Raw genomic sequence first — 23,802 nt, 5'->3', positions numbered from 1 at the left:
ATCCTCAGAAAACAGCTTGGGAAAAGAGATTCTGACAGCACACATTATCACTTTTCATTATTTAACCTTTCAAATTACTTCTTTAGGGAGGTAGAAGACATCGTAGAAGGAGTGAAAGAAGAAAAGAAGACCTAGAAACATAGTTCAAGTGAACACTGCTTCTCTTGGGTTCCTGGATTTCTTCTGGACATTTCCTCAAGATGAAACTTCAGACACTTTGGTGAGATTTACCATTATTTTTCTTTTTACTATATGTTTTTAAAAAGCCCCAGATCAATACATGACCAAGGTAGATCATGACAGTGAAAATGAAAGCCCCTGAAATTTCCTTTAAAAGGCGGATATAAGGAAGATCTCTGATTTTCTGATCTGCTGACATAATGCCTAAATAGTCAAAAAAAATTCCAGTGGGAAGTGGCTTTAAATCACTATTAATGTTTATAAAAACCTATTCAATTTTAGAATAAAGTTTAAGATAATCATGGATTCATCTCTTTTTAAATCAAGGCTGTTTATATTTGTTTCTTTCTTCTAATAAAGACATAGTCAAAATGTCATCGTATCTTGCCCAATCTCCCAAGGGCTGAAATTTGAATGAAAACATACGGTGTTTTTTTCAGATAAATTGGTATCTTTTATGTGAGTACATATCTTGGGCATTTTTAGGTCCAAATGAGGTATAAAAATGATAAATATTGAGAAAAGATATATACAGAAAGGCTATAGTAAAATGCATTCAAAGGGAGCCATTTGTACTTTTGTAAACTATCTCGCTGTCTCCTTCCCTAGCTCTCCTAACCAACCCTTCCCCCATCCCCACAGTCACAAACTCTATTTATTTATTTTCTTTTCAGGAGTTTTTTTTGAAGACCACCATAAAGAAAGTGCATTTCAATTGAAAAATTTGGATGGGATCAAAAATGAATCTCATTGAACACTCCCATTTACCTACCACAGATGAATTTTCTTTTTCTGAAAATTTATTTGGTAAGTTGTCAAGTCCATTTGAATATCAGTAAGAACAAACTATGATTTGGAAATACATGAGGAAATGCCTAGATGATGAGTCCAACCCAGGGTCAAGAACATGTTTTTGTTCCAAGTACTCAATCAATGTTAGCTACTCTGCAAGGTTAGAGGTAGATCGGACCTTGGATTCATGGGACCTAATGGTCTTCATTTTTATAGATGAGGACTGCGAGAGCTTTGTGAATTGCTCAAGGCCGCGAGGCTAGATAATTAACAGAGCAGGGAGTAGAAAGCGATTCCTCCTCTGAGGCTAATTCCAATATTATTATAGCAGGTACTAAACTATGAAATCATGATTCTTATGGCTTAATATGATACCTATTAAAGGCTGAGTTTACTTAGGTTATAGCTGGGCAGATTTCCTTTGGCAGTTCCTCTGGTGCTGGGGGATCTATGGCACAGTGTCAGGATTAGTCATTTAAGCAGGATTGAGGACAAATTGTACTAAGCAGTTTTCAGTAGATCTGTAACTAGATGATACCATAAAATGATATATTGCTCCACTTTATGCATTTATGAAAAACATCTCATTATAAAGAGTTTCAACTGCGAACATTAACAAAGAGTCAGCCAAGGCAATATTTTGGGTGGGAGAGGGAGCCTTTCTGCCAGTGTTAAAATAATTCCCTTCTGCATAATAGCCCTGCTGGGAGCCTGGGATGCTCCCAGTTTTCACCCTCCGTTAATATACGGGCCATGATATGCCATAATAGTGAAAATGCAAACACTAGAAGTTCCTCAAAGTTCAATGTATGAAGGCATGACCGCTTATTTGGTTGCTGATATTCCTAGGACCTGTTAATTAATAATTTGTGCTGTTACCTATTAGTCATTAGCACTTTAGTGTGTGATAGTTGATTAGGCCATTTCCAAAAGGGGGCCATTATTTGCAATAATTATTTACATGTGTACCTGCCTCCATACAGTACAAATGCGTTTAAGGGCAGTGACCATATTTCATTAATCTTTTATTATCCAGTGCATATTTAGTAGGCACTTGATAAATAAGAGTCCAGTAATAAATAATAGAAGGGAAAGCAAAAAGAGGTTTATGGAAAAAACAGATGTTGATCCGTAACTCTCAGAGAGACCAAAGGCAGCAGTAATTATTTATTAAATGCCAGTTCTCCCAAGTACTTGCTGCATCTTGTTTCTTCCAGTTGGCTTATCTTCATCCTGTAGATGCAGTCAAGGGCAGTGGGAGGCCCTGCCTCCATGTATAGCCACTTGACCATTTGCGTCTGGCCTGCCTGCCCTTCTATGGTTCCTCAGAACAGAGTCCATGTATAGACATCTCAGTGATAGTTTCTTCTAGCAGTCAGAACTCACAGAATAATTAGGACTATTGGCACATACCACAGATAAAGAAAAATTCCACTCGAGATTTTTTTTCAAACAAAAACTTCCATTTCCTGCTGTAAAATTTTATGATTGTAGGTTGAGATCTCTGAGCTTAGGCTTCGTCATTACTAAACCAATCTATTCAGCTCCAATTGCTTACAGAGAGAAAATTGTAGGGTTTTCCTTACAAGCTAGCCCAATTTTCAGCCAGCACAGAAGATTTCAGGGTGATTTCAGCAGCCATAAGGTGAAAAAGATGCCAGTAAATACAGAAAAAGCCATGAAGATGCCGTCAGGTTAGAAGCATCTAAAAATGATTGCTAAGGAAGCACTGTGCCTTCTGCTTTTATGGTGTGGTTCTCTCCTCTCTCTCTTTTGCTGAACCACATTCTTATTCCATTTCCTAACACTGCATTTAAGGTTTCTGAGAATATATAGCACAAGCTGCATGAGCTGCAATGCACAGCTGTAATTCTTTGCTAGAGCAGTTTCCTCAACTCTTTATCTGGTCCTCTCTTCTGGTAAGCTAATCTGACCATGTGTGACCATTAGGACTCCATTTCCTTTTCTCCATTAAGCTGTAGAGCCACGTCTAAGCATTATTTTCAAATCTCTTTCCCCTAGGCCCTCAGTCTCACTTCATTTAACATATCTGAGCTAGGCTGAGCATAGTGGCTCACACCTGTAATTCCAGCATTTTGGGAGGCTGAGGGAGGTGGATCACGAGGTCAGGAGATTGAGATCATCCTGGCCAACATGGTGAAACCCTGTCTCTATTAAAAATACAAAAATTAGCTGGGCGTGGTGGTGCGTGCCTGTAATCCCAGCTACTCGAGAGAACTGAGGCAGGAGAATCGCTTGAACCAGGGAGTCGGAGGTTGCAGGGAGTCGAGATTGCGCCACTGCACTCCAGCCTTGTGACAGAGTGAGACTCCATCTCAAGAAAAACAAACAAACAAACAAAAAGTACCTGAGCTAAAGGTATGCCAAAGGGGAGGACGAAGAAAATTTTGATTCCTTTATTCCTCTTCCTCGTCTTCTTGTGTGTCATGATGACACTGATGGCTTCTATGGCCCCTTCATGTACGTAGGGTGGAAGGCACCAGGGAAAAGACTGGCCCATGAATGAGTAGTCCGCAGGCCTAACTCAGCACTCCTGGGTCTAAGCTATGCCAGGAGTTCGGAAGGGTTAATCCATGGGTTCAACTGCCCAGAAAGCTGGACTCTTTTCCAGTGGTTAACTGTGTATTCAAAACAGCAGTCATGTTGTTATAATAAGGGCAAACAAGGTTAATGGAATAGTCTATGGATAGCTGTCACTTCTTCTCTTCAAATATCGGACACCGACAATATGCTGGGCCTTGGGATGAAGCAGAGAATAGGACAGGCAAGATCCTAGTAGAGAACAAACTCACAATAAACTTGTAAATAAATCAATAAACAAAATAATATCATTTTTATACCTTATTTGGACCTAAAGATGCCCAAGGTAGTGATACATGCTATGAAAGCAACAAAATAGGGTGATGCCCTATAGTCTGGAGGGATGGGCTGCTCTAAGTGGTATAGTCAGGAAAGGCCCCTGAGGATTCCACAACTGAGCTCAGCCTGAAAGACAAGAAGCCAGAGAAAACATTCCAGGAGGAGGCAATAACAAGTGCAAAGGCCCAAAGTCTGGAATGGACTCAGAAGGACCTTGTCTTCTACTCGTTTTTATTTAGGGGTAGACAACTGCCTTCCCATTAACCAGCTGTGCAGCCTTGAACAGCTCACTCAAGTTCAATTGGTAAAAGTAGATTATCAGGCTGGGAATTCTAGGACATTTACTCAAATTAAACATTTGAGTTCACAAAAATGCTACTGTTGTCCACGTCAGGAAGTGGTGACTCAATGGTACTCACTTGGTACACGGCTCAACAAGTCCTTTTAAGGTGGTCCTGGGCATGGTCCCCTTCACTGCAGGTTATTATAAAGGTCATAATTCAATGACAACTTTAAGGTGTTTAGAAGGTGACCTGAAGACAATACTGACAAGCACTCACTATTGGGTGCTGGAGACACTAATGACCTTTTCAGTGATAACTTGCAGCTTCTTCTAGAGGTGACCATGTGCCCCTCACTCTTCAAAGGCTTTGCTTAAGGTGAAGGGGAAATGTCTTCACCCCTGTAATGTTTATTCCAAAAAGCAGAGCGCAAATGAGTACTTGCATGAAGGCAGTTTATGTGAGAGATGATGGGGGAGCGGAGGCAAGGGAGTGGGTGATGCGTCAGGGATGGTGGGAAAACAAAAGACGTCAGTTGTCAAGATCCCTGGTGTGGGTGAGGCCAGCTTGATGCCACTGGGAGCAGCACAGAGAACTGTCAGCAGAGGGGTCAGGGACTGGAGCATATATTAATATTAACTGCCCCTTGGCTCCCGTTGGTTGAGCGTCACCCCAGGGGGCATTAACTCCCCGCACTTCTGGACTGTTTTTGAGCTCAGGCCAAGCTGTCTCCTGTGGGATTAGCGAAGTTCTGGGCAGAAAGCATAGGGATGTGCGGCATGCTCTTGAAATGACAGGCGGTCAGCCTGAGGTCATCATCTGAGCTCGCCTATGATCAGCTGCCGCAGGTATGGCCGAGATCAGAGACGGGTTGAAGGGATGTGGCAGCTCCACCAGAAAAAGAAGAAAAGAAACTTGGACAGAATGGAATCAGAGAGACGGGGGTTGGAATCACCTCCCTGAAGTCCTTTAATTTATTCTGTTGCCAGACATCCCTGACAAATCCAGATGGGAATCTAGCCCGTCGGTAACTGAATCCACATAGAGGCACGGGGGTGGAAGGACACAGTTACCACACAGAGATTCGGCTCCTTTCCTCTGGGAGATCCTGCAAGCCAGGCAGCTTGGTCAAAGATTAATTTAGTGGATTAAAAAAGGCGTCTCTGATGAATGAATAAGGCAAGGTTTTATGCAATTAGTGCATAATAAAAAGTAATAATGACAAAGTCCACAGCTCCCCACCATCTGACATAGTGAATAAGATAGGAGATGGTATATTAACTAAAGTCTATATTTACTTTTAGCCAATCATGGTTTAAAAACTCAAAAATTACAAAAATTTAAAGACTAAATTAAGAGACAAAGCATTCCAACAATAAGAGAAGAAGCAAGAGAAAGTACAGTCTTATCCTCCCACACCCAATGCTCCTGGGTACAGTGATTCCTGATTCACTTAGCACAGTGACACTGGGAATGGAAATAAGGAATAAAATAGTGGGAAATGAAATCTCAGAGGCAAGTGAGATTCTCTGAACTTCAGTTTTCGCCTACGTAAAATGAGGATAATAATGTCACACTTCACAGTGTGTTGGGAGGAAGGAATGGGCTGTGTGGGAAAGTGCTCTGTAAGCTGCAAGGCATCCTAAAATGTTACAATTAATCCAGAGTTTGAAATGTAGTTGTCACATTTTAAATTGTTGAAATGATAAACACCATTCCACTCATTAAAAGAAGGAAGTACTGTTTATCTCAACATTGTGGAGTGCAAAGAACTTTCAAGGGGCCAGAGAGAATCAACAATATGTAAAAAAGGCTGGGCACGGTGGCTCATGCCTGTAATCCCAGCACTTTGGAAGGCCAAGGCAGGCGGATCACCAGAGGTCAGGAGTTTGAGACCAGACTGGCTAACATGGTGAAACCTCATCTCTACTAAATATACAAAATTAGCTGGGCGTGGTGGCGCTTGCCTGTAATCCCAGCTACTCAGGAGGCTGAGGCAGGAGAATCACTTGAACCCAGGAGGTGGAGGTTGCAATGAGACGGGTGACAGAGTGAGACTCAGTCTCAAAAAAACAAAACAAAACAAAAAACCACCAAAAATCAAAAACAAACAATATGTAAATAAATTTCTGGTTACCTCACCTTTGCATTATTACATTGCTAACAACAGCTTTGGAATCCACGTCTTGTATTGCGTTTAATATTGTATCTAACAGTCTTTCCGGAGCCCCATTCTGATTGAGGCCTAGCAAGTGTCAGGAGGTAGATCCTATACAATCCCATTCACTTATCTTTCATTTCCTTTGGCTACTTCGCATTGCCTTATGCTTCACTCAGCTGTGTATGCCCATTTTCTCAGGGTGCGCTTTATTTCTTTATTTTTATTTTTATAGAGAAAGGGCCTTGCTCTGTCACCCAGGCTGGAGTGCAGTGGCACAATCAGAGCTCACTGCAGCCTTGAACTACTGGGCCCAAGCAATCCTCCCTCCTCAGCCTCCTCATGCTTTATTTGTATCAGAATACACTCACTTGGAAATCTGCTTCTTCCCTATGACTTAGCTTAAATTAAAAGAATCTTCCAGATGTTACAGAATCAGTCACATGTTTTAAAATGCAATTAAAGGTTTTGAGATGCAGTTTGTAGAATATTTCTGACATTTGATTTCAGGTATTTTTCCCTCTCACTGAGTTCAACTCAAGTGAACATAGTTCTAACTTCTTGGGTGAATTAAAGTTCAAAGTTTCCAAAAGATAGGGAGATACCATTGTCTCAGATAAAATGAAGCTTTGTTTCAGCATACTTGAAATATTTTGTCACTGCTCTTTCTTCTCCACAACTCTTCCATAGCTGTAAGTAGTCTCTAAGGCATTTAATTTACTGTTACTTTGGTTTTTTCTTTCTCAAGGAATCTCAGATCTGGTTCTCTGGATAGTGGAGTAAAGAAATGGGAGAAGGAAAGAAATATTGAATGAGCCTTTTCTTATCACAAAATAGATTACTGCCTCTTTCAGCTAGGGCTTGCAGTTTGGAAAAGGTGTGCAATGAGTCAGAGAGTTGGCCAGCTGGTAGGTGATTCCACTGCAGTCTATGCCTTAGCTCTCAACCTTTCAGGCTAAGAAACAGATTCTTAGGGATGCCAAGTTGAAAAAGATTGACTATAAAATCATATTGCAAACATATTAACTTACAACAATAAAAATAATTGTTAATGATAACAGCTAGTATTTCTTGAGTGCTTTATAGAAACTCATGTGTCAGATATCAAGCTAAGTACATTTTAGATTTGTTAACAGATTTCCTGGGTTGATTCCAATCTCTGCCATCTACTACCCTGTGGTCTTGGACAAATTCCTTAACTTTGCGCAAGTTACTTGCCTTATTTAATAAGGTGATAAGAAGAATGCCTGGCACATCACAAGTACTCTATTTGCCACTAAAATTCACTCTCACAACACACCTATAAGGTAGGTACCATTACTATTCCCCTTTTATGGTGAGAAAATGAATATTTAGTGATGTTAAATAATCTGCTAAACATTCCATAATTAGTAAGTAGGCAACTGAAATATAATCAGGACAAGGAAACAAAATCGAATGTTTAAGTCTCCAGGCTTAGAGAAAGCTTCTATTCACTTTCTCAACTGGGAGGGTCTTTCAATAAGATTAAAGTCTGCTGACCATGTCTGTTCTCAAGGATAGTTCTCAGAAAAAAAGCATTGCCAACATTTACTCTGGGACCTCCCTTTTTTCATGACTTCATAGCTGATGCCCCACTCAGCATGAGAGGTACAATATTCACAGTGCTCCCGAATAACTGTGCTGAATAGTGCCATCAGATAGAACTTTCTGTGATGAAGGAAATGTTCTAGATCTACTTCGTCCACTACAGTAGCCACTATTCGCATGTGGTTATTGAACACTTAAAATGTGACTGGTGTGACTGAGGAACTGACTCTAATTTAATTTAATTCTGTTTAATTTAAATAGCCTGATATGGTTTGGCTCTGTGTCCCCACCCAAATCTCGTCTTAAATTATAATCCCCACATGTTGAGGGAGAGACCTGGTGACAGGTGATTGGATCATGGGGGTGGTTTCCCCATGCTGTTCTCATGATAGTGAGTGAGTTCTCATGAGATCTGGTTGTTTGATAAGTTGTCTGGTGCTTCTCCCTTCCTACTCTTTCTCCTGCTGCCTTTTGAGGACATGCTTTGCTGCCCCTTCACCTTCTACCATGATTGTAAGTTTCCTGAGGCTTCCCCAGCCATGCAGAACTGTGAGTCAATTAAACCATTTTTTCTTCATAAATTACCCAGTTTTGGATAGTTCTTTATAGCAGTGTGAAAAGAGACTAATAAATAGCCATATATAGCTAGTGGCTACTGTTTTAGACAGCAGAGATATTCAGGAAAAAAATCTTCTTTTAGGGAAAAAATAATACGAGACAGTTGATCATCTCTAAGAGAAATGCAAAGGGATCCGATCAGTCTTGTTATAAGAACATTCTGTGTGAATTTCACTCAGCAACAAGGGTTTCCTGGGTCAGCTAAATAATCCTGCTCATTTCTTATCTAGTATAGATGTTTCTGAGGGCACCCGACAGGTCCATTTATTTTGGCCAGTGAAAAACTCGGTGGAGAATTCTTGAAATGGAAAATTCTGAATCATTCGTCTAGCTTCATATCCTTTGGGTAGCTTTTTCACCTATGACCCTCTCAAGGCAAGGATAGCTCTGGGATTATGAGGAGGGGAGAATGAGGTCAGAAGTAAACTGAGGACTGAAAATGGCTTTGCAGATGGTGACCCTTGATCAAGCAATTCGAACTGAAATATACCCATAGACCATCACTGTTTTCCTCTTTCTTGGCAATTACGGCAAGTGTACCTTAGTTTTTCCACCACAGGATTTTGAGTCAGAAGACCTGGGTTAAAGTCCCAGCATCATTCCTTACTCATGGTATGACTATAGACAAATCACTGAAACTCACTGAGTTTAAAAATAGGCTTAAAGATAGTGGAAATTAGAAATAATACCTCCCTCAAAGGGTGCAAGTGAAGATCTGATGAGATAATGCATATGGAACCGCTTTGGAAACTTGTGAAGGCTATAGAAATGTCTTAGCAACGATTATTCCACTTGTATAGCTCACCTTTGCCTTTTAAAACTGCTTTCATATTTACTATCTCATTTTATCTTCAGAACAGGCCTAAGTAGGGCAGGAATTATTATCTATGTTTTACCGTCTATTGATGTGGGCAAATGAGGCCCACTGAAGCTGAGAGACTCACCTAAGGTTACACAGTGCCCCTCGCTACATTATGTCTGGGCTCCACCCTGGGTCAACTGAGTCCCCTTCTAAAGCCCTCATTTCTGAAAAACAACCAATAGACTTAAGCTTGATGTCCAAAAGTTATGCTGAAGGATAAAATATAGAATTATTCCTATTCAATAAGCAACCCAAGGTACAACATGAGTCCAAAGCTGAGCAATCGTAACATCAACATAGTAATGATGGGTAGCCACCTGTTGTGCTAAGCATTTTATAAATACTATTTTAGTTAATAATCACATATCATTCTTTGAGGTTGTATAGTTATAAACCCCATTTTACAACCAAGGGAATCAAGGCAGAAAATGATTCAGGAATTTGTCCATTGTCCACAGAGCTAATAAGTGCCAAGACAGCCTGGATGTATTACTTTGCTGGGGCTGCTGTAACAAAGTAACATAGACTGGGTAGCTTAAACCACAGAAATTATCCCATAGTTCTGGAGGCTGGAAGTCCAAAATCAAGGTGTCAGCAGGGTTAGCTCCTCCTGAAGGCTGTGGGTGGAGGATGTGCTCCAGGGCTTTCTCTTTGGCCCACAGATGGCCGTCTCCGTCTCCTCTCTGTGTGTTCACATCAACTTCCCTTTCTGCGTTTCTGTCTCTGTGACCAAATTTCCAATTTTTAAAAGGATACAAGTCATATTGGATCTTCATTTTAATTTGATTTTCTCTGTAATGACCCTATCAACAATTAAGGTCACATTCTGAGGTACTGGGGTTTAAGGCTTCAACATATATACATCCTCATCTTACAGTGGTTCAACCTACTATGTTTAGACTTTACAATGGTGTGAAACAGACATTTTCAGCATAGTTTTCAATAAATTACATGAGCTATTCAGTTCTTTCTTATAAAAAAGGCTTTGTGCTAGATGATTTTGTCCACTGCAGGCTAATGTAAGTGTTCTGAGCACACGTAATGTAGGCTAGGTTAAGCTATGCTGTTTGGTAGGTTCAGTAGGTAGGCTGGAGTGCAGTGGTGCAGTCTCGGCTCACTGCAAGCTCCACCTCCTGGTTTCATGCCATTCTCCTACCTCAGCTTGCCGAGTAGCTGGGACTACAGGCAGCATGTCTTACACGGTGGTAGGCAAGAGAGAATGAGAGCCAAGCGAAAGGGGAAACCCCTCATAAAACCATCAGATCTTAGGAGACTTACTCACTACCACGAGAACAGTGTAGGAGAAACCAACCCCATGATTCAATTATCTCCTACCGGATCCCTCCCACAACACATGGGGATTATGGGAGCTATAATTCAAGATGAGATTTGGGTGGGGACACAGCCAAACCATATCAAGCATTATGCTTTAAAATGCTTCCATTTTAAATCATACCATTCCATTTTAAATCATACCATTCTGCCACCTTTTGATGGGGACAAATGTCAGGACCTGGAGCATGGCACTTGACCTCCAAATCCAGTTTTAGAGCCACTGAACAGAAACCCACCCTCTAAAAGTTCTTAAAATGGAAAAGTACTCCCCCAAAATGTTTATCTAAGAGACTGGTTTCCAGCTTACTAGGCAATTTGGCATTAAGGACTTTTCTCATAAACATTTACAAATATTCTGCTCCGTAGTGAAGTTAATCAGTAAACCACACAACCTCTGTCCTCTCTCACTCCTTACCTAGTCTCATTTTCAGTTGCTGTGAATAAGCTAAGAATGGTAATGCAGTTTCAGGGGTTAGAAAATCCAATTCAAATTAGTCCTCACTGCAGCTGTACGCCGCCAGGATTTTTCATGGAAATGATGAGTATGAAGCCCGCAAAAGGTAGGACACTGTTCACAGGTGCTCTCGGGTCGAGCTCTTGCGACTGGACTGAGGAAATCTGGGGACTTTGGTTGGTGATGACAGTAACAGATGTCTGTCAAAGATGGTGGCTCAGTCAGACCCAGAAGACTAGGGTGGGAGTTTGGGTTGGGGTGATTTTTGTAGGGTTCTAAACAGACGAATATCTTATGGGGATGAAATGTAAGGATGTTTCCCCTAATATTCTTCATAGACTATTATGTCAAATTATCAGTATTCTTCCAAACCAAACATTAGACAGTTCTAACATTAATATAATGGACACTTGAAAAAACATTTTAACATACATTATTTAATGCAGTGTTCCTAAAATGGCAAGTCGCAGTTCCCGGAGGATCACAAAATTTATTTAGTGTCTTGTGACCAGCATTAAAAACTGGATTAGAACATAATAGAAGAGAAATATCAGTGTCCCTCAAGGAGTAAACACAAGTGGTATTTCATGAAATTTTGTTTCAGTTACATATGTGTAAGTATGTACAGGGTATATGAGATAAAATGTATCTAAAACTGTAGGTTGTGGTAAAAAAAAAATGAAAAGAGTTTGGGAAACACCAATTAGTGAAGTAGTTTCACAGCAGGTTTCTCCCAACAGTCCATGAAAAATCAGATAAGCACAGAGTTGAGCTTTAGGCCCAGGCTTTTGGTTTTCTCTGAATTACAACATAGATTATAATTAAAACACAGTATAATGTAAACCATATTTTAATATTTTTTAAAACAGAAATTCATCTTTTAAATTTCCAGCAAGAAAAAACTCGAGTCATTTTTATAATAATGATAATTGTGAACATGTTTTTGGTCATAGACTTGGTAGCATACCATTTTGTTTAAATGCGATGTTTAAAAGTGACCGACACCGTATTTAGAAATGGAAATGAGTTGGAAGGCCGGGGAAGCAAATTTTCCATTTACTTCAATTTAACCAACATTTAATAAACATTTACTATGTGTCAGGCATTGAGTTAGATGCCAGGAATATAAAGAAAAGAATATAATCTAATATTTTCCCTCAAAGAGTTCACAGGCTAATCACAACAATCAGAAAAGTATACATGTGTATGTGGTGTCAGGCACTATGCAGTTTACATTCTTTGTCTTTAGTTCATCTTTATTACAGCCTCTCATGCAGGCACCACATTATTTCAGCTTTGTAAAGGAAGGAACAGAAGCTTAAAGAAGTTCCATGTCTTTCCCAGGTTCATATACCTAACGAGTTGTGGGTGAAATGAATCCAGATTTGTCTGCTCAGAGGGCACTCTTAGGTAGTATCTCACACCATCTCAAGTTCAGCGTGGAAGATAAGCCTGTAAACAAAAGAAATGATTGTATATGCTTCTAGTATGTGCCATAATAGAAGTGTGTACAGAGGTAGGAGAGGTGAATTCCACCTGGGGGAACTGGGGCAGGGCTCCCGGAGTAGGTGACCAGAAGCAGGTGATCAGCTGACAAGGCAGGGAGAGGCACTAACATCACAAAGGCCTGATGCCAGGAACAGCAAACAACTTCGCAGTAAAGCCCTGCCATTTAGTGAAGAAACCGTGGATTAAGAAATAAAGGAAGGCAAAAAAAAAAGTGACTTTTCTAGGCACTGCAATTCAACAGACATTCATTAAACATTTACTACGGTCAGCGTTGTGCCAGGAATGAAAAACTGGATATAAACTGGACCCTTTCTCAGGAGCATCAGAAACTCACTGTGAGATTATGGGGGAGTGCCACTGTATTTATGCAAACCTGATTTCCCATTTGGGGGTACAGTGGTTCTGGTCCCAAATTCCTTAGAGCTGCACTGGCTAATATGCCACATGTGGCTATTCAACTTCAAATTTTAACTTAGAATTAAATAAAATTTAACATTCAGACTCTAAGTATCACTAGCCACATTCCAAGGGTTTAATATCCCTATGTGGATAGTGGCTACCATATTGGTAGGTATAGAACCCTTCTATCACCTCAGAAAGTTCCCTCAGATGACACTCCTTTAGAGAAGGTGTTGAAACCTGGAGACTGTCTATCCAGAAGAATTTTACTTTCTTTACAGGGCTTCTCAGACTCCCCTGGAGTCCATCCATGTGTTCTCATTTAAGAACTCTTCCCTAAACTTCCATGGAGAACCATCACAAAGGAATCCTAATTCTCATACTTTTTGATAGGCTAATTCCAAAATAAAGATTATAAATCTTTATTTGATAGGCTAATTCCAAAATAAATCTAAATTTTAATATGTATTTTCCCTTTTAAATTGTATCAAAATAGAAATAAGTTTACCTTTTCAGAAAGCATACTCTAAATTAAAGTCGAACTACCTCTACTCCCTCCACATCTTATTTTCTGCCAGTGTTGTATTTGTTTACTTGTTTACTTATTTTTGTCCCAACCCTTGACATCCCCACTTCCCAAAACACACAAACAAGAGAAAGGCTGGGCCTTCGTATGTGTCTTTTCACTTTCATATCTTCAGACCCTAACACAGGGACTGCTAAATAGCAAGTGTTTATAACACACACACACACACACACACACACACACACACACACACACAGAGAGAGACAGAGAGAGAACATGAGCATATGTTTATAAATATATGTTTGTAATGAAATAACTATCCTAATACTTATATCATCAAGACAGACTGTGTTAATAATTACTTATTAGCTATCAATTAACTATGATTAAAATCAAGATTTTGCTAGGTTCTTCAGGAAACATGTCTTTTAATGATACTCGACTTACCGAAGCTGCTTCTCAGCAACTGTATTTTACACTCAGAACTACCTTCTGAGATAGCAACCGTCACATTTTTACAGGAGAGATTGAAATAGGAAAAGCTTAGCCAGTTAAGACCTCATGGTCAGTTAACGGTGGAAGTTGTTCTAGTCCAACCATTTTGGAATATGTTGGCCATGCTGGTTCTTTGGTTGTAAAGTTCCTGTGTAATTACTTCTCTATTTGTGGAGATTTAGGAGACACACTATGAAATGCTAGAAGTGAATGTGCTTTGAGAATAGAAGGGTTTTTTTTTGTTTTTTGAGATGGAGTCTCTCTGTCACCCAGGCTGGAGTGCAATGGCACGATCTTGGCTCATCACTGCAGGCTCCGCCTCCCAGGTTCAAGTGATTCTCCTGCCTCAGCCTCCTGAGTGGCCACGTCCAGCTAATTTTTGTATCTTTAGTAGAGATGGGGTTTCACCATGTTGGTCAGGCTGGTCTCAAACTCCTTACCTCAGGTGATCCACTCGCCTTGGCCTCCCAAAGTGCTGGGATTACAGGCATGAGCCACTGCACTTGGCCAATAATGGAAGTATTATTTAATATTATTGTGTACTGTTCTCATATTTTTACTGATGTTCTACTGTTTTAGCATGATATTATCTATATCTTTGTGAAAGCTTTCCATTTTGATCTAGATTATTCCAGAGATTGATATGACAGTGATATCATTATCTGACTTGACTTGGGACTCCTTTGTATTTCTTGATTATGAAAATAATAGTTTCGTTGAAATAATGCTTAAAGATTTTAGAATTGTCATATGAGGAGAAAAAAAGTACACATTTCCTTGGATGCTACAGAATCCAGATTCTATCAGTTTTTGATCTTGGGCAAATTACTTAACCTTACTAGACCTGTGGCAGAGAGAAATTGGGCTAAGGGAGGAAGGGGAGTTAAGGGAATAAGATAAGTTAGAGGATAAAATCTAAGTGTAAGTGAAATTAATGCTTTTAATACTTTTTAGTTTTTTTCAATTCCGTTCACTCCAGAAATTTTCATCGTATTTGGTGATGAAATAGATCAGGATTTTGCTTATATTTTATCTTTTCTTTTTGTGTAATAATTCCATATTTTTCTCCTTCCATTTTGTGGTCATAAGACAAGGCACCATTTCTAAAATATTTTGTCCATCAGACATACTCGTTTTTTGTTTGTTTGTTTTATTTTGTTTTGTTTTTGTTTTTGTTTTTTTTGAGACGGAGTCTTGCTCTGTCTCCAGGCTGGAGTGCAGTGGCGTGATCTCGGCTCACTACCACCGCCACATCCCAGGTTCAAATGATTCTCCTGCCTCAGCCTCCCAAGTAGCTGGGACTACAGGCGTGCACCACCAAGCCCAGCTAATTTTTTTGTATTTTTAGTAGAGACAGGGTTTCACCATGTTGGCTAGGATGGTCTGAATCTCTTCATCTCGTGAACCGCCTGGCTCAGCCTCCCAAAGTGCTGGGATTACAGGCGTGAGCCACCGCACCTGGCCTATGCTGTTTTAATATGGATAAGTCAGACAGAAGGAAAAGAAATTGATTTTTGTACAGATACTGTATACCACGTGTTCTGTCAATCATTTCCTGGGTTAATGCAGAAAGCATTATTTTCAACATGTAATATGTATATTCTGAAATTTGGCAGTGTAGAAAAGCCCTGAATTCTAATGTTCATAAACTATTAGTCATATACTTATGGCGACTTTTAGATATAAAGAAGAACTAGAAGATTATCTAGGGTGGAGTCTTCTCTTTACAGATGAACAGAGGGAGGCCCAGGTAGGGTAAGTAATGGTTTTTAAATGGCATGTAACTAGATTCAGGAACATGACTGCCAGGGACCTAGAAACCTCTTCTGTTGGGAAAACTTCCTGAGAGAAGCAATACCCACAGGGAATTTAGAGGTAAGTGGTCATTAGTGAGATGAAGCCCTGGGAGGGGTTGGCTGTGTTGAGAACCATTTCAGGCTCAGGAAGCAGCAGGTGGGAGAAGTCTTGAGTCTGGAAGCGGCAAGGCACATTCAAGAAACAGAGATGTCTGAACATGCAAAATGGCTGGAAAAGAAAGCAAGGGTAGAGTCATGCAGAAGCTTGCAGGCCCAGTTATAGGTTATGTGCAAGCGGAGGCCGAGAAGCGGGTAACAAGAGCATGTAGGAGGATGCAGAGAGGGGCTTTGAATATCATGTTTTTAAGTATCACACACCTGAAATTACCCCCAGAGAGCAGCAATTCAGTGCATGGGCTTTGAGATTAGACTCCTAGAGCTCAAATCTCATCTACTTAGGTAGATAGGAGTAAAGTTGCTTAACTACTATGTGCCTCATGGTACTCATTTGTAAGTGGGGGTTAATAATGTTACCTACCTCATAGGGTTTTGTGAGGAATAAATGAGAACATACAAGTGCCTGCCACTACGAAGAACTCTATAAAAGTTTTCTGCAAAATATGGTAATAGTAATCATAATAATTACAGTAATGGTTTCAACTATCTTTTGAGCACAGCAAAGAGCATTGCCAATTCGAAATCCCCAAAGCCCCAAAAAACCACGTTTTTCTAAAAGTTTGGCACACACTTTTTTGGTGACAGAACCTGACCTGAATGAATGTGAAACTATTTATGGTCTTTACTTATTGCACTTACTGTGAATATTCATACGTTTCCCTGTGGAAAATATTGCTGTATTTGATTCTGGGTTCTGTTCCAGACTGTGCTGGGAGGGATACATAAATAGCACTGTATTCTGTTCTGAAATCCTGAAAATTCTGACTTCTAACACACATATGACTGCCAAGGTTTCAGATAAGGAACTGTGAATCTGTATCATCTCACTCAATCCTCAGACTAACTCTTGATATCGATATTATCATCCCAACCTTGCTGCCATGAAAACCAAGGTTTATCAATAGTTTGAATAATTTGCTCAAAGTCCCACTGTTCGTAAGAGATGGAATTGGAATTTTGGTCTAGAATTGTCTGACAACACTTTGAAGAATCAGACACATTTGTAAACTTTCCTGTCTCTTATTTCTGTCTATTTTTTTCAGCATTTGCATAATTTAAATATTTTTATTTTCTAAAGAGCCATAGTTGATGTTTCCAGGAAATAGAAGCATTTTCATAACCTGATGATTTTCTATTACCTAGAGGTTTTCTAAATAAGGGGCTCCTTTAATAATGATGGTAGTAAGAATAATTGTTATTATTCCTATTTTAAGTCAGCAATAATTTATCGAGCACTTCCTGTGTGCCAAACATTTAGCAAAGCACTTGGCACACATTATCTCATATAATCCTTACATCAACCCAGTGAGGTAGGTGTTGTTATTCTCTGTTTTATTAGGAGAAGACTGCAACTTAAAGACATTAAGGAATTGCCAGCTGCACACAGATTTGAAGTAGTAGAGCAGGAATTTGAATCCAGTAGATAGATTGCAGGCACTGTATTCTTTTTTTTAAAGCTCCTCCTTTGTTTTATAATGATTAAAATAACACATACATATACACATGGCAAAAACTACAAACAGTAAAAAAAAATTATGCAATCTTCTATCCCAGAATATAATGTAAAAATATCACCTCTCACAGTCACCACCACCTGCTTTCTTCTGTGTCATGCAGAAATTTGTCTTTGCGCACACACAGTTGGTGTTTTAATACCCATGTGAATATACACATTGGTCTATAGCTTACCTTTTTCATATAGCACCATATCGTAGGAAATTTCCATAACAGCACATAGAAATCTAAATAATTGTTTTACATCTACTTAATATTTCAGTGTATGGATGTAACAAATTTATTTAAGCAGACTCCTATGGACGAATATTTAGATCGTTTCCAATTTATGGCTCTTGCAAATTTGCTGCAAGTGAGTATTTTTACAAAATACTTTTTCATAGAGGTTCAAGCATATTTCTAAAATAAATTTTCAAGCAGTGGAAAATTTATACTGGGTTAAAAGGACATTGAAGTTTAAAAAACTGGGAAATATTGACAAATTTCCCCCAAAAAATATTTGTTTCCCCAACAGTGTGTATTATTAAACTTTTTAAACCCTCACACATTTGAAGATGAAAACTGTAATGTTTTAGTTTCAATTTAAATTTAATTATTGGCAAAGGTGAGCACATTTTTCTGTTTACAAAACACGTTTATATTTCTAACACTGACTATTCCTTTCCTTTATCCCTTTTTCTGTAGCTTCTCAAATATTTTCTTATTGGTTTTCAAGTGCTCTTTATACATTAATGAGATGAGTCTGTCCTCTATGTTGCAGATATTTTTCTGAATTTTTGTCATTTAATTATATTTTATATATATATATATATATATATATATATACTCTGAAAAAGTTGTAAACTTTTATGTAGTTAAACGTTTCAATCTTTTCTTAGAGCCCACACTCCTAACCGTTACGCCAAACTGCCTCTCTAATTTCCAGAATGATGACATTCATTCCAGTTTTGTTGTCACTTTTGTTCAGGTGTTTTAACAGAACAAGTGGCAGGTCCTCTGGGACAGAACCTGGAAGTGGAACCATACTCGCAATACAGCAATGTTCAGTTTCCCCAAGTTCAACCACAGATTTCCTCGTCATCCTATTATTCCAACCTGGGTTTCTACCCCCAGCAGCCTGAAGAGTGGTACTCTCCTGGAATATATGAACTCAGGCGAATGCCAGCTGAGACTCTTTACCAGGGAGAAACTGAGGTAGCAGAAATGCCTGTAACAAAGAAGCCCCGCATGGGCGCGTCAGCAGGGAGGATCAAAGGGGATGAGCTGTGTGTTGTTTGCGGAGACAGAGCCTCTGGATACCACTATAACGCACTGACCTGTGAGGGGTGCAAAGGTAAGCATCTTTGACTGGCAGTTTTCTCCTTCAGGTTTTACTATATTGGTTGTTGAAATCCCTTGAATTAGTTGCTTCCCTTTTCCCAGGCAACTTCCCATTTTCTCCTCCTCTGCTCCTACCTCCTCCTACCTCCTCATCTTTGTCGTGAAGTCACAGATCTGTAGGAAGACTGTTAGAGTATTTAGCTTAATGTTTAAGACTGTTAGAGTATCTAGCTTAGAGTATTTAGCTTTTTTCCTTTTCACAACCTCACACATAGCTAAAGGGAACTTATGATTAAATTGAATTTGTTGTAGGTTTTGTTTTTGTTGTTTTTTTAAAAAAGAAGAAAGTGATGAACTCATCTCTTTTAAAATTAAGATCTAGAAGAATACAACTTTATTCAATAAATATTTTAAAATATTTTTTCATGTACTTTAGTTAATTGAGAAAGAGAGAAAGAAAGAGCCAAGTAATAATAGCTTATGTTACAAAAAAATATTTTAAGCCAGGCATGGTGGCTCACGCCTATAATCCCAGCACTTTGGGAGGCCGAGGCAGGCAGATCACCTGAGATCAGGAGTTCAAGACCAGCCTGGCCAACACGGTGAACTCCCGTCTTTACTAAAAATACAAAAATTAGCCAGGTGTGGTGGCAGGTGCCTGTAATTCCAGCTACTCAAGAGGCTGAGGCAGGAGAATTGCTTGAACCTGGGAGGCGGAGGTTGCAGTGAGCCGAGATCGTGCCATTGCACTCCAGCCTGGGCAACAAGAGCGAAAATCCATCTCAAAAAATATATATATATTTTTTTTTAATTTAGCCTACGCATGGTGGCTCACGCCTGTAGTTCCAGCACTTTGGGAGGCTGAGGTGGGTGGATCGCTTGAGTCCAGGAGTTCAAGACTAGATAGATCAACATGGGAAAACCCCATCTCTACAAAAAATATGAAAATTAGTCAGGTGTGGTGGAGCACGCATGTTGTCCCAGCTACTTGGGAGGCAGAGGTGGGAGGATCACCTGAGCCCAGGAGGTTGAGGCTGCAGTGAGCCATGATCATGCCACTGCACTCCAGCCTGAGTGACAGAGAGAGACCCTGCCTCAAAAAATATAGATTTTATTTAGCAGTAATATAGTTCTGTGATAGATGCTATAGGGAAATCATAACAAAATTGCAATCCATTTAGGATGGATAAAATATAATAAGTTAAATATAAAAATGACAATGTAGGCCTGGCATGGTGGCTCACTCCTGTAATCCCAGCACTTTGGGAGGCCAAGACGGGCGGATCATGAGGTCAGGAGAATGAGACCATCCTGGCTAACACAGTGAAACCCCATCTGTACTAAAAACACAAAAAAATTAGCTGGGCGTAGTGGCCCATGCCTGTAGTCCCAGCTACTCGGGAGGCTGAGGCAGGAGAATGGCATGAACCTGGGAGGCGGAGGGTGCAGTGAGCCGAGATCACGCCACTGCACTCCAGCCTGGGCAACTGAGCAAGACTCCATCTCCAAAAAAAAAAAAAAAGACAATGTGAAGTCCCATGTGATTACTGTCTCAACTAAGGCACAGATAATTGTGGTATTTATTCATTAAACAAATATTTCGGGAACACCTACCATGGGTCGGGCACTCTGCTAGCATCTAGAACAGTGAACACTGAATAAAAACTATCTCTTGAGCAGAATCTTTCGGATGGTGTGACACACTGGGGTTCCCAGATGCTGATGGTTGCCACAGAAATAAAGAGAGGACCCAGTCACATAAGATCAGCTCAAGGACGTTTCAAACCTTTGAAAGTACAAATGATCAGATTGTGTAAAGCCACATTAGCCACTTCTTAAAAACTGGGTATGATGTTGTTAGAATTTTTTTTAAATAAAGAAGCATTTATACACCAACTTTACAAACTAAAGCAGATCTATAAAGAAAACTTAAAAGATCCCATTTATGGCCTTCAGAATGTCCTTAACCTTTTTGTGGAGAGTCACGTTTGAATAGGTAAATGAACTTATACATTCGTTGGAAGCATGGATTAAGTCTTCTCTACCTGTATTGCTACTCATAGCACCTAGCACAGTTCCTGGTACATAGTAAATATGGAATAAATGTCTTTTGAATGACACAGTGAAAAACCATGTTAATCACTGGTACGTAATTAATCAGCCTCTACTTTGCAAAAACACATTAAAATTTTTTTATAATGCTTAATTCTTCCCCATCTCCGAGTGATAAAAAGTAAATATTACCCTCAATTCCTATATGAAGTGGCAGATCTTTTTGAGCTGGCAGAGCTGTGGAGATCGAGATCTGCTTATGTTACAGATTTTAAAATGGTGTGGAATAAAGGAGGAAAACATTTCTAATTGGTTAGAAAAATAAAATAGGCCGGGCGCTGTGGTTCACTTATGTAAGTCCCAGCACTTTGGGAGTCCGAGGTGGGGGGATCACCTAAGGTCAGGAGTTCAAGACCAGCCTGGCCAACATGGTGAAACCCCATCTCTACTAAAAGTACAAAAATTAGCTGGGCATAATGGCACTCACCTGTAGTCCCAGCTACTTGGGAGGCTGAGGCAGGAGAATTCCTCGAATCTGGAAGGTGGAGGTTGCAGTGAGCTGAGATCATGCCATTGCACTCCATCCTGGGCGACAGAGTGAGACTCTGTCAAAGAAAGAAAGAAAGAGAGAGAGAGAGAAAGGGAAAGAAAGAAAAGAAAAATAACGTAAACTAGTTTCCAAATGACAAGCCTGGAACTGGAATTAAAATAAACAAAAATAAAACTTCTACAGTTAGGTTTGAGAAACCAACTGCTGATCTACATGAAAGAAAAAGAACAAACTTTGTAGTAGCTCTAGTCAAAAAGTGGCTGGGGCTCTTATACTGGAGGGGAAATTAGGACCAAAAGATGAAGCTTATAGGATGGCATCTTTTGAGGCCTAATTCAAGAATTAATTTTTTAGCACTAACATGAATTGTCCCAACAATGAGATTGGCTTTTTGCCTTAGGTGGTAATGAACTTCTCATTATTATAGGAATTCAAAAAGAGGTTAGATGAACAGGTTTGAGTACAGGAAATTTGTATGTTAGGTGGGACACTGTATTAGCTGGCTTCTGAAGTCCTTCCTTAAATCCTCTGAATCTGTAGTACCATATTTATAATATTCTAATTATTTCATATCTGCCTGTTTCATCTTCTAAGCAAGCTTATAAATTTCATAAGTTAAAAAGTATCTATAATTCATGTACTCCCTCCTATTGCTATGAACTGATGAAAGGGAAAGATAGACCACGGTTTTTAAACCTTGACACTATTGACATTTTAGTCTGAAAAACTCTGTTGTGGGGGGATGTCTTGTACATAGTGTGGGGTATTTAGTAGTAGCCCTGGCTTCTATCCACTAGATCCCAGTAGCAGCCCCACACTTGTGACAACCAAAAGTGTCTACAGACATTGCTAAATGTCCTCTGGGGTTACAATCACACCAGTTGAGAGTCACTGAGAGAGACTATTCAGTGAAAAGTATAATATAGAGCTTCTCAAACTTGAGCTACACCTGGAGATTTCTTGAGGGAAGCTATAATATTTCTTGGGTGCCTGTAATGTTAACTTAAATTGCTTTTAATGAATTACTTATGCTATTAAGCAATTATAGCATAAGCTATATTATAATAGCTATATTATATTGTGTATCATCTTTTATACACTGAAAAGTTTCTATACAACAAAAGAACAAACACAAATTTACAAAATTACATACAAACAAAACTACAAAACCAATAAAATAATGAAGTATATTAGATTGTATGGTTTTGTTGCTCAAAATGTTACCAAACTCAGGTTCTTTTGAGTTTGGTATCCCTAGACCATGTGTCATATGAGGCCTCAATTCTCCACTGCTTTTCTCTCTTCGAACAATTGAGTCAACCAAACCTTTGTTCATCTAGAGCTCCATTTGGCCATCCCTGAGCTGGGTACATCTCGGGCATATGAAGTTTCCCTTTGCCAGTTTGTCATAGCTTTTTTTTTTTTTTTTTTTTGAGTCAGAGTCTTGCTCTGTCGCCCAGGCTGGAGGGCAATGGCATGATCTCCATTCACTGCAACCTCCGCCTCCTGGGTTCAAGTGATTCTTCTGCCTCAGCCTCCCTGAGTAGCTGGGATTACAGGTGCCCTCCACTACGCCCAGTTAATTTTTGTATTTTTAGTAGAGATGGAGTTTCACCATGTTGGCCAGGCTGGTCTCGAACTCCTGACCTCAGGTGATCCACTTGCCTCAGCCTCCCAAAGTGCTAGGATTACAGGCGTGAGCCACTGTGCCCGGCCTGTCATAGTTCTTGACAAACAAATCATATTTCTTGCTGCTAATGGGTACAAACAAAACTGAGGGTGATTAGCTTGAATGTCAGTATAAGATGATCATAAATATGATCCAGAGAATGCTATTATTAGTTTTTAAAAGACTGTCATAAAATAAAAATGTAAAAAATAAATTTAATATGTGTAAAGGCCTTAGAAAAAAGTGTGGCACATAGTCAAAACTCAATAGATGTCTGTTGTTATTATTGTTATGGTCCTAGAATCGATTTACATATTGTGTAATGGCAATGTGAGTGTTTTCTGCTTATATTGATAAATGTTGATGCTCAAATCATCGTGAGTTGTTTAACAATATTTATTTGACATAGATTCAGATTACCTAAAGCCACTTCAACTTGTCTGTGTAGACCAATGCTACTCAAAGCATGGTACCTGGACCAGCACTATCAGTATCACTAGAGAATTTATAGAATGTGGGGTTTTACCCCAGACTTACTCAATCAGAATTTCTGGGAAAGGGGCCCAAGAATCTGTGATTTAACCAGCACTACATGCTAAAGTTTGAGAATACTGGCGTAAAAATCATATCCAAAAAGCCTCCTAAGGCCACTCATCTGGCCAAGC

At 39.5% G+C, this 23,802-nt stretch overlaps 1 protein-coding gene across 2 annotated transcripts in view; it reads left to right on the top strand.

Annotated features, from left to right (window-relative positions):
- The first annotated feature begins 853 nt into the window (after positions 1-853).
- NR1H4 (nuclear receptor subfamily 1 group H member 4) overlaps positions 854-23,802 on the top strand; it is a 70,773-nt gene continuing 47,824 nt past the window's right edge. The window contains exons 1-2 of one of the 2 annotated variants that reach the window (XM_032171510.2): positions 854-987; positions 18,514-18,879. In XM_032171510.2, the coding sequence (XP_032027401.1) occupies positions 909-987; positions 18,514-18,879 (445 nt within the window). In that variant the 5' untranslated portion in view covers positions 854-908. Of the gene's footprint in view, positions 988-11,126; positions 11,236-18,513; positions 18,880-23,802 lie in introns of those variants that run through there. The other variant, XM_032171508.2, reaches the window with a different exon arrangement.

This window comes from Hylobates moloch, unplaced genomic scaffold (genome assembly GCF_009828535.3).
Source record: "Hylobates moloch isolate HMO894 unplaced genomic scaffold, HMol_V3 SCAFFOLD_12, whole genome shotgun sequence".
Classification (NCBI taxonomy): Eukaryota; Metazoa; Chordata; class Mammalia; order Primates; family Hylobatidae; genus Hylobates; species Hylobates moloch.
Note: the sequence above shows the minus strand (reverse complement) of the source record. Positions and strands in the feature narration are given on the sequence as shown.